This window comes from Lemur catta, chromosome 3, assembly GCF_020740605.2.
Source record: "Lemur catta isolate mLemCat1 chromosome 3, mLemCat1.pri, whole genome shotgun sequence".
Lineage (NCBI taxonomy): Eukaryota > Metazoa > Chordata > Mammalia > Primates > Lemuridae > Lemur > Lemur catta.
Window position 1 is genome coordinate 81,115,567 of NC_059130.1, and position 16,417 is coordinate 81,131,983.

At 42.6% G+C, this 16,417-nt stretch overlaps 1 protein-coding gene across 3 annotated transcripts in view; it reads left to right on the forward strand.

The window, feature by feature from the left end:
* The window catches only part of LOC123635586 (cytochrome P450 2J2-like), a 37,739-nt gene extending 22,355 nt beyond the window's left edge, over positions 1-15,384 (forward strand). For 2 of the 3 annotated variants that reach the window (XM_045547895.1, XM_045547892.1), the window contains exons 6-9: positions 1,750-1,891; positions 4,695-4,882; positions 7,719-7,857; positions 14,738-15,384. In XM_045547895.1, the coding sequence (XP_045403851.1) occupies positions 1,750-1,891; positions 4,695-4,882; positions 7,719-7,857; positions 14,738-14,916 (648 nt within the window). In that variant the 3' untranslated portion in view covers positions 14,917-15,384. The remainder of the gene's footprint in view (positions 1-1,749; positions 1,892-4,694; positions 4,883-7,718; positions 7,858-14,737) is intronic. The other variant, XM_045547894.1, reaches the window with a different exon arrangement.
* Positions 15,385-16,417: the final 1,033 nt, after the last annotated feature.

Here is a 16,417-nt window from a genome sequence, read left to right on the forward strand (position 1 = left end):
AAATTACCAGAAACTTGGTGGCTTGAAATAGCACAAATTTATTCTCTTACAGTTCTGGATGTCAGAAGTGTGACATCAGTTTCACGGGGCTAAACTCTTAGATGCTGCCTGGGCTAGCTCCTTTTGGATGCTCCAGAGAAATATCTGTTTTTGTGATTTTTCTGGGTTCTAGAGGCTGCATATATACCTTGGCTTGTGGCCCCATCCTCCATCTTCAAAGCCAGCAGCATAGTCTCCTCTCTGCCTCTGATCTCTGTTTCCATCCTTGCGTCTTCTCTCTCTGGCTTTGATCCTCTTGCCTCTGTCTTATAGAGACTCTTCTGATTACATTGGGCCCACTGGGATAATACGGGATAATTTTCCCATCTTAGAACTTTTATCATAATCCCATCTACAAAGTCCCTTTTTGCCATAAAAAGTAACATCAAGTTGTCAGAGATTAGGATGTGGATGGACGCCTTTTTGGGCCATATCCCTGCATATCACAGGGGAGTCAAACCCAAGGCATAATTTCAGAAAGTATAAGGTAGTACTGAGTCAGGATTGATGAGGCTATTAGAAATAAAGATGGAGAGTTAATGTTGATGCCCAGTACTGGCTTTCATCCCCCATCCTCTCCTTCTACCCATATTTGAAGGAGCTGTACACAGTAGGGAAAACAGCACTTGAGCCTCAAAGCTCTGTTTTGTCATTAGTTGGACCTGGGTCCAGTCACCTAAAATTTCTCTCATCCCCCTCTGCAGAACACAAGGAAAGCTGCGCTGGATGCCACAGTTTGGCCTCAGGGCCTGAGTGGGCCTTTGCCTTCCCCCTTGTCCTGATAGCATCCACTTTCCAACATTATAGGCCAGAAGACAGGGTAGAGAGCCAAACTGTACGCATGCCCTTTTCCTCAATGATGTCTCTGGCTAATACACATCACTGCATCAGTGCCATAATCTTTATACATGGATCATTGGGTCCTCTTCATGGAGTGGGCAGAATGGTAGATTTCTTTGCCTGTTATTTCACCTTATTGCCATAACATTAATATAGGCAGTGCCTTCTCCCCAGAGGAAGAGACTTTACTGTGCAAGTATGAGACTAGGAATATTAAGAGCAATGTTGGAAAATGAAAGCTTCCAGGGGAGCATGGTAAAGACAATGGGGTATCATGAGAAATGATTTCGGAATCAGAGTAGTGTAAATTGGAAAGGAAAAGATTAATGAGGCAATAGGAGAATCATTCATAAGAGGAATTCTGTTTATTATTTCTGTTTTCAGTACAAGCATTTGCTGGGTATTTGCTATGTGCCCTCACATCTCACATAATTCCCACAATGTCATCTTAAGAGGTGTGTGTGGTTATTTCCATTTTATAAAATAGAAAACCGAAGCACAGAGAGAGGTTAAGTAACTTGCCTGAGGTCCTACCGCTGCTAAGTGAAGTGGCCGATACTGGAAAAGAAATCTGTCTTGTTCACATTCCATTCTGCTTCCAGGATACTAATGGCATAAGAAAATTACAGGCATAAGAAAATAATTGTCTTTCATTTTCATCCACCCAAAAAGCTTCTAGCACTTGGGGCAGGACGATGCTAACGATATTGCTGTAATAAGCCTCTGCCTCCTAAGAGGCCAAAGGGAGAGTTGTTTCTTCTCAGGACCTTTCTTTCCAATCTCCCTCTGAGGATGAAACCCCTGCACGTTATGGTAATCAGGAATCCTATGAATAAATGAACCCATAACATTAAATATTGTCCTCCCTAGAATGCAGGCAAGGCTACTTCAAGTTTCCATGAAGAGAACCTCATCTGGAGCACTCTGGACCTCTTCTTTGCCGGAACCGAGACAACTTCTACAACCCTGCGCTGGGGTCTGCTTTACCTGGCCCTCTACCCAGAAATCCAAGGTGGGTGTGTCAGTGTGCGTGCCCCACCCAGGACAAAATAAGGCCTTCTGGGATGCACTGCCCAATAGAGGGGCCATAAGAAGACGTGGTGGAAAGGAAGGAGAGCTGATTAATCAAGAGGTGATGGAGACTGGGGAATGGGCACATTCTTCAAATTGTCTGTCAGGGCTGTGATGGGTCCAGGTAATACAAATACAGGAGAGAATCCCTGTCCTCTAGAAGCTCAGAGTCAAGAGGGGAAATAGTGAATTGAGTCAAGATCCTGGAAAGTTCCAGGCAAGTATTCCATTCTCATGTGAAAATCTAGTGTTGAACCTTCCCTTTTTTTAAGTAACACCTTCCCATTTCCTCTCGATAATGTCCAAACTCCTCATCCCAGTATATCATCCCTCTGATGGGCCCCTTCCTGCCTGACCAGTCTCTGCCCCTCATGTAATGACTGTGCTACATGTCATTTCCTTTGCACTGTCCTTGTTTATGCCTCTCTGTCCTCACACCCGCTGAAGAATGTGCTTCCCAGTTTCTCAACATAGTAAACATGTATCTCTTCTTCAGGCATCTGTTCACATATTCCCTCCCTAAGATGTTTCTCCATTGTCCTTGGAAATTGTGAGCATTTTCTTCCTCCAGAGATGACTCAGTTTGCCTCCATTATTGGGCTTCTCCCACATTATTTCTATAGCTTCCCCACAGACTGTGTCCACTCAAGAGCAGTGACTGTTCCCATCATTTCTCTTCCTCCAGGTGCCAGGGCAGTTTGAGCACATGGGGTATGGGAATTCTTATGATACAGTTTTTTACATTTTATGTAATATTTATTAATGAGGCATAAACTCAATTTAATGGATCAGGACCAACCTTTTTCCCTAACATAACTATAGAAAAGATCAGAGTGTTTCCCACGTACTAAGGGTAATTTTGTTCATGTATTTTATATATTTCATATATAGATGCATAAATGTGTGCTTTGTATGTGTGTATGTATATGCATCCTGAGTCATGATGTACCGTGCCTTTCTTACTGTGGGTTGCATTTTTTAGAAAGTTTACAAGCTACTGAATTAGTGTATAGATTTGGCTTGTTGATAGAGACTCCAAAATAACAATAGATTAAAATGATAGAAGTTTACATTCATGTTCACAGCAGTATTATTCACAATTGCAAAGAGGAAAAAGGAATCCTGTGTTCACTGATGAATAATGGATAAACACAATGTGGAATGTACATGCAATGGAATATTATTCCGCCTTAAAAAGGAGGGAAACTGACACATGCTACACATGGATAAAGCTTGAGGACATCATGCTAAGTTAGAAAGGCTGATGACAGAAACAAGGATACTGTATGATCCACTTAGAGTAGTGAAATTCATGGAAACAGAAAGTAGAATGGTGCTGGCTAGAGGCTGAGAGAGGGTGAAATGGGGAGTTGTTTAATATATAGAGAGTTTCAGTTTTGCAAGATGAAAAAGTTCTGGAGGGTGATTGCCAACAGCGTGAATATACTAAACAGTACTCAACTGTACACTTAAAAATGGCTCAGATGGTAAATTTTATTGTATTTTAGCCCAATTAAGAAAAACGTTTAAATATTCAACAGTGAAAATAAGTGATAGAAGTTCATTTCTCTCTTAGGTAAAAAAAAGGAAGCTGGACTTTGTAAAGCACTTAGGGTTTCAACTCCTTCTGACTTGTTGCTGTTGTGTCTAGAATGATGCCCTTGTTGGCTGTCTCTAAGATGGCTCCCACTAGGGCTGCCTTTCCACCAGTAGGAAGGAAAAAGGGGAAACACATCCCCTTCCTTACCGGCTTGTTCCAAGGATTAATCATCACTTTTGCTTACATTCTATTGGCCAGAACTGAGTCCCATGGTCACACTTAGTCACAAGGGAATCTGGGAAATGTAAACTTTAGCTGCACAACCAGGTATCCAGGGAAAACCTATAGAAAAAGAAAAAAAAAGAGATATTAGGGGCAGCCACCACTTTCTATCATTTGTTGGGTACTCAACTGAATCAGTTCATGAATCTCAATACATCCTTAAGATGAAGGCAGATTGAGCCCCATTAATCACATGAGGAGACTGAGGTTCATACAGTTTAAGTAACTTGTGACAGTAAAGTTACAGAGCACAGGCGTTTGTGACCCCATTGTTCATACACCAGGGCCCACTTTCCACTCTTATATACCTCCTTGAAAAATTACAGTCTATACTTGTCCTGTGGTCTGCGTATTTGTGCCCACTCCCCCAAATTCATGTGTTGAAGCCTAATTCCCAGTGTGATAGTATTGGAAGGTGGGAACCTTTGGGAGGTGATGAGCTCATGTATGCATTTGTGCCCTCATAAAAGAAATCCTAGGGAGCTGCCTTCCCTTTCCACCGTGTGAGGAGGTAGTGAGAAGGTGCCATTTATATGCCAGAAAGTAGGTGTTTACCAGACACTGAATCTGCTGGTGCCTTGATCTTCTACATCCCAGGTTCCATAACTGTGAGAAATAAATCTCTGTTGTTTGTAGGCACTCCAGGTCATGTTTTATTATAGCAGCCTGAATCGAAAAGACAAGATCCTTCTATGAGCATGATGATCCTGGTTATTCATTCCTTAGCTGAGCCAGGCTCAAACAGAATTATGGAATTGGAAATTTTCTAAAAAATGCCTTGGAAGGGTTTAGAACAATTTTATTTCTTTGCAATCTGGTCAGTAATTGAAATACAGCAAATGAGATCTTGGAGCCCACTCCTACATCTTTAGAAGAAAGCATAAAAGTTTAAAAAATAATGGAACTTCTTCTTCTTTTCCAGAAAAAGTACACGCTGAGATTGACAGAGTGCTTGGCCAGGGGCAGCAGCCCAGCCTGGCCGCCCGGGAGTCCATGCCCTACACCAATGCCGTCATCCATGAGGTGCAGAGGATGGGCAACATCATCCCCCTGAACGTGCCCCGGGAAGTGACAGTCGATACCACCTTGGCTGGCTACCACCTCCCCAAGGTAAGTAGGCACTCCCCGCCTCAGTTCTTCAAGCCTGTTTTTGAGAAGGTGGAAATATGAACTTGAGAAGTGACATGTGTTCTTGTCCTGAGGAGTCATGTAAATGGGGAGAAAGCTGTGTCATAGCTAATATAATACTAGGTTTTCCTGCATGTGTGGCCTTTAGAATGTTAGTTTAACTAGGTATTAAGAGGTGTGTGGGGAGTGGAGAAGGGAGGATTCCAAGCCAAACGTGTTTAGGCAAAGACTGGCTTTCCTTTGCTGTGGGCTCTCAGCATTTTCATTATGCTAATGTGAGTTGTGAATCTCTGTTGGCACAGCAGGCAGCAGTTCTAGGTCAGACTTTGCCACAGATGTCTTTAGTTTGCCTTGGTAGAGCATCTCACAGGACTAGGGAACTGGCCAGACTGTGGAAAATTCTGCTTCACAGTCCTGGGGTTATAAAATGTACGAATGTGAAAGGACATTTGTCACCAACTGGGCCAAGATCACATTAATGCTGGTGTTTCTATCCTAATATCCCCACAGGTATTGTTCTAGCTTTCATTTCCAACCTCATTTTGGGGAACTTCCTATTTCACGAGGAAGCCAATCCAAGTGAGTGCAGAATCAAGTATTAGAAAGGAGAGAAAGGACTGAACACTTACTAAGCAATCACTCTATGTCGTGGATCCAGCCTCTTTCCAAACGTCTTACTCATTTCTCTGAATAAATCTGTTATTCCCATTTTATGGATTGGGAAGTCCAGGTTCAGATAAATCAAGTTTGCCCGAGATCTCTCAACTACAAAGTGGCGAGATTTGGAGATCTAGAACCCGATGTATTCTCATTTGTTGTACTATACAATGCTCCTTCCATAGGAGTTGCTTTTCTTTGAATCTAAAAGCATCTCCCTGCAACTTTTTCAACTGGTCCCTGAAAAACGCCCTGTCCTCACAAAGGGACTATGATCTCACTGCACCTTCTACTCTCCTGATCTGTGCAGACGGCTCTCCTGCGCCCCCTGGTGTCCTCTCCCCACACTGCACCTTTGCAGTTCATGCTCTTGCTTCCTCCCCACCTTGGCCAGCATCTGTGGCTCTACTCCAGTCTGTCTAAGTCCCTCCAAGTGTGTCCTCCCTGGGGAATATCTCAGGAGGCAGAACCAGAAAAGCTTGCCCATTGCATACTGATAACGGTCCCTTTACTATTTCTTTACTGATTGACCGTCTTGTGGGTGAAGGCTGAGGTCTAAATTCCCCAGGTACTGTTTGCATTTTTCTAGCAATTCATTTAACTCCAGGGAATCAGCCCAGCTCAACAGACTTCTTCTACCACTGATTTTTAACGTCAGCTTTATCAAACATCCTGGGAACAGAAAAATCAAATTAACTATATGTTACAGAGGCCAGAGCCATGCCTTTGACATCAAATTGACCTAGTTCAAGTCATAGCTCCACCTTCTCCACTGCAGGACTCTGGGCACATTTAACCTCTCAGAGCTTCAATTTCTTCATCTGTAAAATGTGTTTAAACCTACCTCATGGGATCCACAAGGTAAAATGAGATCATGCATGTAGAGCATTTAACCCAGTGCTTAGTATGCAAAGTACTCAAAATGGCAGTCATTATTCTTTTTTAATTCAACAAATATTCGTTAGGCACCTGAGATGCTCAGGTCTGGACAACTGTGAGAAAAATAATCATGCAAGTGTATCCTTGCAACCATGGTAACTGCCCAAAGGAAACAACTCACTGGGTTCTATACAGGTGCAGACTGGCAGGAGTGCTCAGGGAAGGCTTGCAGAAGGAAGTGAGGTTTGAGCTGAGGATTAAAGGATAAGAGGCAGTTAGCTCAGTGACAAAGTGGGGAGGAAGAAACTTCCTGGTGAGATAAACATTTTAAAAAGCATTGAAATGAGAGAACTCATGATGTGTTTGAGAACCTGAAAGTAGACCACCGTAGAGGGAGCACAGGCAGGGGCTGAGAGGCACCAAGACAGGGGCAGGTGAAGGGGCTTCACCCTGAGAGTGATGACAAGGTTTTGAAGGGTCCTGAGTGTGAGGCCTGAGCCTGTGGGGTGATGTCACTAGATCATGCTCCAGGCTCACTCTGCTTTCAGGGCGTGGAGCAGATTGAAAGGGGCAAGAGGATGTGGGCACAGCTTAGGAGGCTGTTACAGGAAAGTGGCAGCCTAGACTAAGGCAGTGGTGGTGGGCATGGAACGCAGGTGACGGAATCAAGAGAAATTCAAAGTAAAATGGACCAGTCTCACTGATGAGTTGGATGAAGGCAGAGTGAGGGAAAGGCTCACTCTGGGGTTTCCTGGGTTTGCTAGTATGTACCTGGCTGGAGAGGGGTCCGCTCACTGGGCTCCCTGATGCTGTTATTGGACCTGCTATGGGGAGTGGGGACAGTGTACAGATGTTGGAGGGAAGAGAATAGGAGAAACACAGGTGAATGACACGTCCTTTCCCTGTGTGGAGCTGCCCCAGTTAGCACTTCCTGACCACTTCATGGTAGAATGTGGTCTGAGCAGCTGTTGCCTTATTCTCCCATCCATGCATACACGTCCCCGCCCAAGACCTACACTGACCTGTCTCTGTAGGGAAGGTCTATTCTATACTCAAATGTAGCCAGACTTTTGTGGTAAAATTCCCAGCAGGCAAATCTAGTCCAACTGGTAAGCTGTCCCATCCAAAGTGGTGGTATTGGGGAGGTGGAGGGGGCTGATGAGACTGTGGGTAGGTTGGGGAGGCAGGGTCAGGCCCTGGCATGGAAGCCCGAGGACCACTGGCCCTCTGTGGGTGTGTTGGATGGGTCAAGCCCTGTCTGAGTCTTTGCTGTCTTTTCTAGGGGACTATGATCCTGACCAATTTGACTGCGCTGCACAGGGACCCCACAGAGTGGGCCACTCCAGACACGTTCAATCCCGAGCATTTTCTGGAAAATGGACAGTTTAAGAAAAGGGAAGCCTTTCTGCCTTTCTCAATAGGTGAGTTGTAATAGATAGGCGTGTGGGAGTCCCGATTCCCTCTCCCTGCCTCCCCTGCTCTTCTCCCTGCAGTCCCTGCTTTTGCTGCAATGTCTTCAGATGGCCCCGCCCAGTGCCCGTGCATCTCCCTATGGTGGCTGCACCAGGAACCCCTGGCTGGGCAGTGCTCAGCCTGCCCTTCCTTCCCACGCCCTCCCGGCCTCCGCTGGAGATGTCGGCTTCCCTTGTGCTGTCCCTACAGCACAGTGGAGACAGAGACCCTGACCCCACCTGTCACTCACAAAGAGGGAGACATCGGCCATCTTTACTGAGTTTTTAAATCTCCCAAGTCATTTTGAGGGATGCCCATTCACATAGAAATATAGCTGATCGATAGCAAGGATAGACGGAGGGGCAAGGGAGAGGGGTTATTTATCTACCCTGAATGTCACTGGCTTAACTAGGTTGGCTTCTGCTCTATAAGAACTCCCTGAAGAAGTCCTTTTGCTTTTTTTTAAATTTTATGTCTATTTAATAGATTTTCATAATAAACAACTTGAAAAGTAGGAAATAGGATGAAGGGAAAACTCTTTCTCTCCTGTTTGTAAGCTAACAATTTCAAAAGTGTATTTTTAATTTATAACATTGTAAAATCAGTAACAAAAATTTTTAGTATATTCCAGGTGTTGAATTACTATGTTGTATAAATTTTTTCAAATAATTTCCCATTTCCTTATTTTAAAATATTTCCTGACCATGTATTATGTGTGAAACATTCAGCCCTAAGGATGTGACAATGAATGTATGAAACAGAAAACAAAACAAAATAAAACAAAACTGCCCTCATGGTGCATTTCTTCTAGTATAGTCTACAAGGTTCGAATTGCTATCATCACTTACGGATAAGGAAACTGAGGCTTAGCAAAGTATGAAAATTAAGTCATAAATTTCATGTGGCGGAGTTAGTTCTCAGTCACAACCAGATTTATCATAAAATAAAGCTTCTGTTCTTCCTAACAGTATCTACTGAAAATAACTGAATGCTACACAGAACCCACACTGTGGAGTACATTATAGTTTTGCTTATCATTCACTTAAAATATGTATTGATTTTCTGAAACAGTATCATTTTGCTTCTGATGACACTATTGCCAGAAAGGGAAGAAATGCAGTTTGAACTTCTATCCTTATGACTACGAAGCCCCTGTTTTCCCACTGTGCTGTGCTGTCCTGATTGTGTGGGCTGATTCTGATTATAACCTCTTTGTCCTTCTTCCTCTGGTTGTATGTCACCTTTGTTCACATTGAACAAGTCACTGCTAGTCCAAAAGTAGATATAAGATGTCGTAATTCCTTCCAGGCTTCCTGTCTATTAATGTAATAGTTTCAAATTAAAAAGCAAAAAGTTTCAGCTGTATATTTCAATTATTATATTTTTCCCTTGTCCCTCTCCTGTATCACATCCATGAAATGCTGAAATGCTAGAAATGTGACCCTCTGTGCATTCCACAACAATGCTTTGCCTAATGCTTGCTGCGCCTTTGATGAGAGGAGTCTCATAACATGTCCATGGCTTTAAAAGGAAGAAGGATCCCGTAGGCTAAGTGATGACGGATGCCTCTCCTTCCTGTTATGAAAGTATCTTCCTTGTAGTGGCTTCCTGTCTCAACCTGCTAAAAAAAATTTACTCCTCTGCATTAGCTGTAGTATAAAATAAATAAATAAATAGAACTACACCCAGTGACTCACTGGTGCTTTGTATTGAGAGTTGTATTATGCCCTGTTAATTAGAGACTTGATTTGCAAGCAAATTATCTCAGTTAGTCTTTACAGCAACCCATTGTTAATAATTAGGAAGGAGAAGGAGCGGAGTCTCATTTTTTAATACAAGGCACCTGAAAATAAAACAGTTCTTTTTATCCAATATCATATGGCCAAACAATTGGTAGAACAGCAGCTAAGAGTCCAGTTTTTGTACTTCTAGTCTAGTGCTCCCTCCAGTACACCTAGAATGTAACTTACTTTTCCATTTAAAGGCCTCTCCAATTTAAGACTCACTGATTTCATTCCATATGTATCAATTAACACATTGGCATCAGGGCATTTGGATCCCCACTTGACCTGCATATGGGGGAATGATTCCCAAATTCTGACTAACAACTAACTCACACCAACCATACCTCTCCTTTGTTTAAAAGCAATGCCTTTTGGTCTGTGCCCTTGCATAGACACAAGCACACTTTCACTCAGGTCATCACACGCATGCTGACCCTTCATTTGGGTCCTCACACATAGACTTCGTCCCCTCAAACGCTCCAGCAAACATACACAATGCAGGGACTCTTGCATTCAAACAGGAAAACGGGAAAAAGCACTACTTAGCAATAAACACATGCAACTGTTGCAGAGGCCAAAAAAATTCTGAAAGATCTTATTCTTGCCCTGTGGATGTACAGTCATTTCATCAAGTGTAACTGGATACCCCATTGTATTATAAATAGATTTTTCTGCTGTCTTTGATTACAAAAGAAAACCCAAGCATCAAACTCTTATCTTACTGCCCTAATGTATGCACCATTTTGGCGACAATAATCACAAAATACAACAAAAAGTTGCACACATATCTAACTGTTCTAATCCGTGAAACATCTGTTATGAAGTTTGTTAGGAGAAATTGAACATTTTATAGCCTTGTATACATTTATTTTAAGACAAGTGTGTGAAAATCTCAATGGCACCCAAATGCGTCATCGGGACTCACTTGAGTGAGTCAAAAACCTGAATGATGCATATGTGCACCATCTGACGCCAATGTGTTAATGTATCGCTATATAAGAAACAGTCCAACACTCTGTGGCTTGATACAAAAATCATGTTATTGCTCACACGTCTACAAATCAGATACGTGGCTCTGCTGATCTTGGCTGGGCTCTCTCTTGCTCTCTCCGATCGAGGCTGGGTGGTCAGCTAGCCGTAGGCTGATCTAGGATGTCCTCAGCTAGGACAACATGCACATTTCATGATATCTTTCATGCTCCAGCAAGCCAGCCTGGCTTGTTCACATGGTGATGGATAAGGTCCCAGGAGGCAGGATGGAAGCACACAGGCCTCTTAGAGTTCAGACGGGGAATGGGCACAACATCACATCCACTGCATTCTGTTGGCCAGTGCAAGTCATGAGGCCATTTCCAATGCAAGGGGAGGGGGAATGGCTGTCACTTTTTATGGGCAGAGCTATGATGTCACATTGCAAACAATGTGGATCCAAAAAGAGGGTGATACTGGGGCTGTTGTGTTCTCACCATCTCTCTTTCTGAGTAAGAATGAAATTGAGCAGTTTGCCTGGGGAGTGCTGCAGAAGGTATGATGGAATGAGGACCAGTTAAGTGGAACAGGGATAAGAACCTGAAGAATCCCAAGGTTTAACAAAATGTCAACAGGACTATATGGTTTCTCCACCATGCCCTGTCTCTGGCACACAGTGGCTTTTCCTCACTCTTGATATAGCACTTTCTAAAGACAGCCTCCCTGGAAGAATGAGGTGTGGGCAGCAGTCTCCCTTCTCCTGGGAAAGATGACCAGGTGTGGAATTACTACATGTGCATAATCTGTATATTTCTATTTACTTTTCCTCATTTAAATTATTCCTGTTTGATCCATCAAAGCAACAGGCAGCTTCATGAAAGGCTGGAGCCTAGTTCCGCATTTTCCAAATAACATCATTAGATCGTAGGAGATAGAGCTGCAAAGAACTTTGCGAGAAACTCACCTCAGTTCTCTCATTTTACTGCTGAGGCAATTGACCAGGTGGGTTAGTGATGGCCGGTTAGTGGTAGTACCACAGACAGGGTCCAAGTATCCTTTCATCCAGGCCAAGGGTTTGAAATCTAATAGTCCTAATTTTCATGCTTTCAAAAGCAAATTCATACCTGCTATCCTACTGGGATACTTGCCCAGCCATTTAACACAGAAGAGAGATTATTTTATGTATTTGACAAGTGAGAGAAGTTTAGCTCTGTGAGAATAAATGGTTCACTCACAGTCACACAGGTAGACATTGGTGGAGTTAGTTCTTTAACCCTCGTTCCTGACTTCCTGGGTCCAGTTTCATCATAATATATGGATTCCTCTAGGAGAATCTTGGGCATTACAATATGCTGATATGATATCATTTTAAACAAGTTGCTAATTGTGCTATCTGTGATGGGTAAAAAGATAAAAAATGAGGGGAACAGAGATGAATTAGACACATGCTGGTGGGAAACACAGGCACACAATAATAAAATGACATAATCATGAAGGACATTTACATTTATTAGGCACCATTGCATGCATGATTTAATTTTATTTCCTCAACAAGCTGTTACTGGAAAAGAACAAAATGTAGGCATGCATACATTGGTAAATTTGCAAGAACATTCAATTACATGGCAAAAATACAAAGTAGCAAAAGCAGCATACAGAATTAACTATAGAGAATATACTAGTTATGGAGTACAGGGAAATCCTTACTAGGACAATGAGGAATTAGGCAAAATATTCAAAACGGTTGTGTCTGGATTCTGGGATTACACATATTTTTTGCTTTCTTATTTATTCTATTTTTCCTGCTCATTTTCTCTTTTTGCTGTGGACATGCATTACTTAGGGAGGTAGTAAGCTAATAAAATGCACACGGGAGAGATGGTGGTGGACAGCGGTGTCAGGTATGTCAGCCAGGTGCGGGGAGGAGGACATGCACTGGAGGAAGGGACAGCAGTAGCCTAGAGCAGTTCTCAGAGCACAAGCACGATGAGGAGGGGTCTGTACAGGGTGGCCTTAGCAGTGATGGAAATGAGTTACATGGAAGGGATACTGACCCAATGACTAAATATATTAAGGATAATGGGAGTTATGGGAGAAAGTTAGAAATAGGGAATGAGAGAAAGTAGAATGAACTCTGTGGCGTTGGCTTGCTCTTGGGGGTAATTGATATGAACTGAGATTTTCAATACATATAGAAATCTAGATGTAAATATGGGGATATATACACATTTGAATATTTACTCATATACATACATATATTCCCCAGCTCTGTCCACTGAGATGACCTAAGAGCAGTAACATCTGGAGTGCACTGAGCATGCCTAGTGCCCAGATGTTGATTTCTACATACATGTATGCACTAAATGGAACCAGACTTTTTGGAATATGGCTGACTTCAGAGATGTAGAACAAAAAGTATAAGATAAATCTGATATATATTGTTATGCCAAAAAGGCAGGAAATGCCAGCTTGAATGAGCATCTAATGGCCAAATCTGGAATATTTTGAGCATCAAAACAAGTAATGATAGTAACAGATTATCACGATTTGAATAAAAATAGGAACCCCATGAATCCAAACTTATATAAATCAATGACTGAATGAATAAATGGGAAGGAATGCAATTTACTAACAAGTAACTCAGTAGAAACAAGCTCTGTTTATTATTTTAGCAAGGTTTTATATATTTGAATTTATTTCAGAATAAAAGATACCTTATGGGAAAGGACCATAGTAAACAACTATAATGTGCAGAAATCTATTTTAATTACTATTGCACCCAAAAAGTTTTACCGAAAGGTTTCCTTTTATTTTGTATTTTTATTTTTTAAAGATAGTTTCTTGCTCTGTCACCCAGGCTGGAGTACAGTGGCATGATCATAGCTCATTGCAGCATTGAACTCCTGGGCTCAAGTGATCTCAGGGCTTAGACTCCTGAGCAGCTGGGACTGCAGCTGTACACCATAATGCCCAGCTAATTTTTTCTGCTTTGTGTAGAGATGGGTTCTCACTATATTGCTCAGGCTACTCTTGAACTTCTAGCCTGAAGCAATCCTCCCACCTCAGCCTCCAAAGTGCTGGGATTACAGGAGTGAGCCAACATGCCTAGCCAAGGTCATGCTTTAAATTGTATTCTTCTGTGTTTTCAAAATTTTTTTTTATCCCCACCTCCCCTGTGTTTTCAAAATTAATCATATCAATTTAACAATAAGCTATTATACGGCTAGAAGGTTTACTATTATCTAGGTGACATTTTAAAATACATTTTTTGCTATATAAATTATTAAATTTTTTGACCCTTTGGGATTCAGTGTGTAATAGCCCACACAATATATAAAATAAAGTTCTCATCATAAACACACATACATCTTCACTAATGCCTAGAGAGGTTGCTTAATTTACCCCAATCACATGGAGTAGAATTGGACCTCTGTCCTTCTGACTCCAGTTCACCCACACATAATGGAGTGGGACGGGACCAGGGCAGTGCTGGGTGTGAGCTGTGGAGAGCAGGACCCAGCCTCGGGCCCCACTTTAGAAGCAATGGCTTGTATGGGAGAAGGATTACTGTGTATAAGAGCTACTGTTCCGATACAGAGGGCCACCCATGCCAGTGAGGATGCCATGATTAAGGAGGAGGAGGTGGCATAAGGGAAAGATGACTTGTACTTTAGAAACACTGTTCTGATAGTTACTTATTTCTATTTTGGACAGTTGCCTTTTATGGACCGGTAAACATTAGCACAGTGTTTTAATTATTGTTTCCTTTTCTGGTTTGTCATATTTATGTGAGTTTTTAAAGTCCTTAGGCTAGACAAACACTTTCTAGGTTAGTCCAGCCTTCTGATTCTATGGTCCGACACCTTCCCCATTCAGCCCTCAACCTCACCTGCCTGCCCTCTGAAGGCATTTGGCTTTGTGATTCAGGACTTCTGCTTCCTGTGTTTGGGTGAACCCAAGGAGTTGTCAGACTTGAGCTGCTGCCCCTAAAGCCCTTCCTTGGATCAGGTTTGCAAGTTGTGATTGGGGATCCTAATCCCTGCGAGGCACCAATGCCACCTGGGAGGACAACTCGTCTTTTGATTTTGTCTTTCAGGAAAGCGGGCATGCCTTGGAGAACAGTTGGCCAGGTCTGAGCTGTTTATTTTCTTCACTTCCCTTATACAAAAATTTACCTTCAGGGCCCCCAAAAATGAGAAGCTGAGCCTGAAGTTCAGAATGGGCCTCACCCTCTCCCCAGTCAAACACCGCCTCTGCGCTGTTCCTAGGGCATGACGTTGTAGGGAAGGAATGGATAAAGGAGAGTAAGAAGAATGGGAGCATGTTCTGAAGACTCTGGCGACTGCACAGGTGTGAGATAAGAAGAAATGGACTCTGAGGAAACTATCCAAATCTGAGCTCTGCTGTCTCATCTGAATTAGCCTTGGGAAAATCATTTATGTGCTGAACAATTTAGCTTTTCATCCAGGAGAGAAAAGTGGATAATGATTCCTTCACTAAAGAAAGTTCTTGTGAGAATCAAAGGAAATAATGTCCTTTAAGGGATTTGTAAGTCATAAAGCACGTCATAAGGGTTATAACTGTAATTTGCCTCCCCCCTGCTGCCTTTGTCAGAAATGTATTTGCTTCTGGCCTGTTCACACAGCTGGGTCAGAGTGGTGGAAAATAGTGAATAGTATTTAAAAATGGGCCCTGGGAGCAGCCACATAGGTGAGCCATAAAGACTGTCACATTTGGTCCCACTGTGCTTACTTTATTTTGTTCATGCCTCACCATGATTCTCTGAGAAGTTAGCAGGGCAGATATTATTCCCTATTGGCAGACAGAGAAAGCAAGTATTGTTGAAGCAGTTTCCATGGATGACATAAGGAAACACTACCTTGGCCTTAGATCCAGGGCCAAGTAGAGTGTGTCCCCAATTAACCAACCTGGGAAGCAGGTCTGGGGGACAAATGTGGAAATATTTTCTGTCCTTAAGAGTACCTCTTTGCCTTAAATATTTCCTCAGGTATCAATTCTCAGTCTTTTTCACATTGGATTTACCTATGTTGTAGGTGTAATTTTTTATTGCAACTAGATTGTAAGCTTTTGGTGGGCCCTGGTAGAGTATTGTATAGCAGGGAATCAGAAATGTCACATACCTGCTCAACCCATCTGGGTCTGGCTGCTGAGGGAAGACAATGCTCATAAAAGAGAAGGCCAGGTAACACTGATAGTCCATGGAGCTTTGACCACAATGCCAATGTGGACAAACCAACAAAATGCCTAGGAAACTGGGCTGACACTTATAAAAAGATCTCTATTTTCGTCAAAGTGATGTCTTAGTCTGTTTTCTGTTGCTATAACACAATACCTGAGACTGGATAAATTATACAGACAAGTTTATTTGCTCATCGTTCTAGAGGCTGGAAAGTCCAACGGCATGGTGGCAGCTTCTGGCAAAGGCTTTTGTACTGTGTCATGATATGGTAGAAAAGCAGAAGGGCAAGCAAGCATGTGCAAAATAGAGAAAGCATGAGGTGCTGGACTCACTTTATAGCAGCCCACTCTCTGGATAACTAATCTACTTTGGGGGAAATGACGTTAATCCATTTGTGATGGCTCTACCCTCCTGACTGAATTGCCTTACATTGGGCACCACCTCCCCACACTGCAGCATTGGGGAACAAGTTTCAAAAGAAGCTTTGGAGGGGACAAACATCCAAACCATAGCAAAGTGGTTATACCTATGTAATTTAAATAGCATAAAACACAACATGCCACGAAGCCATGGTGC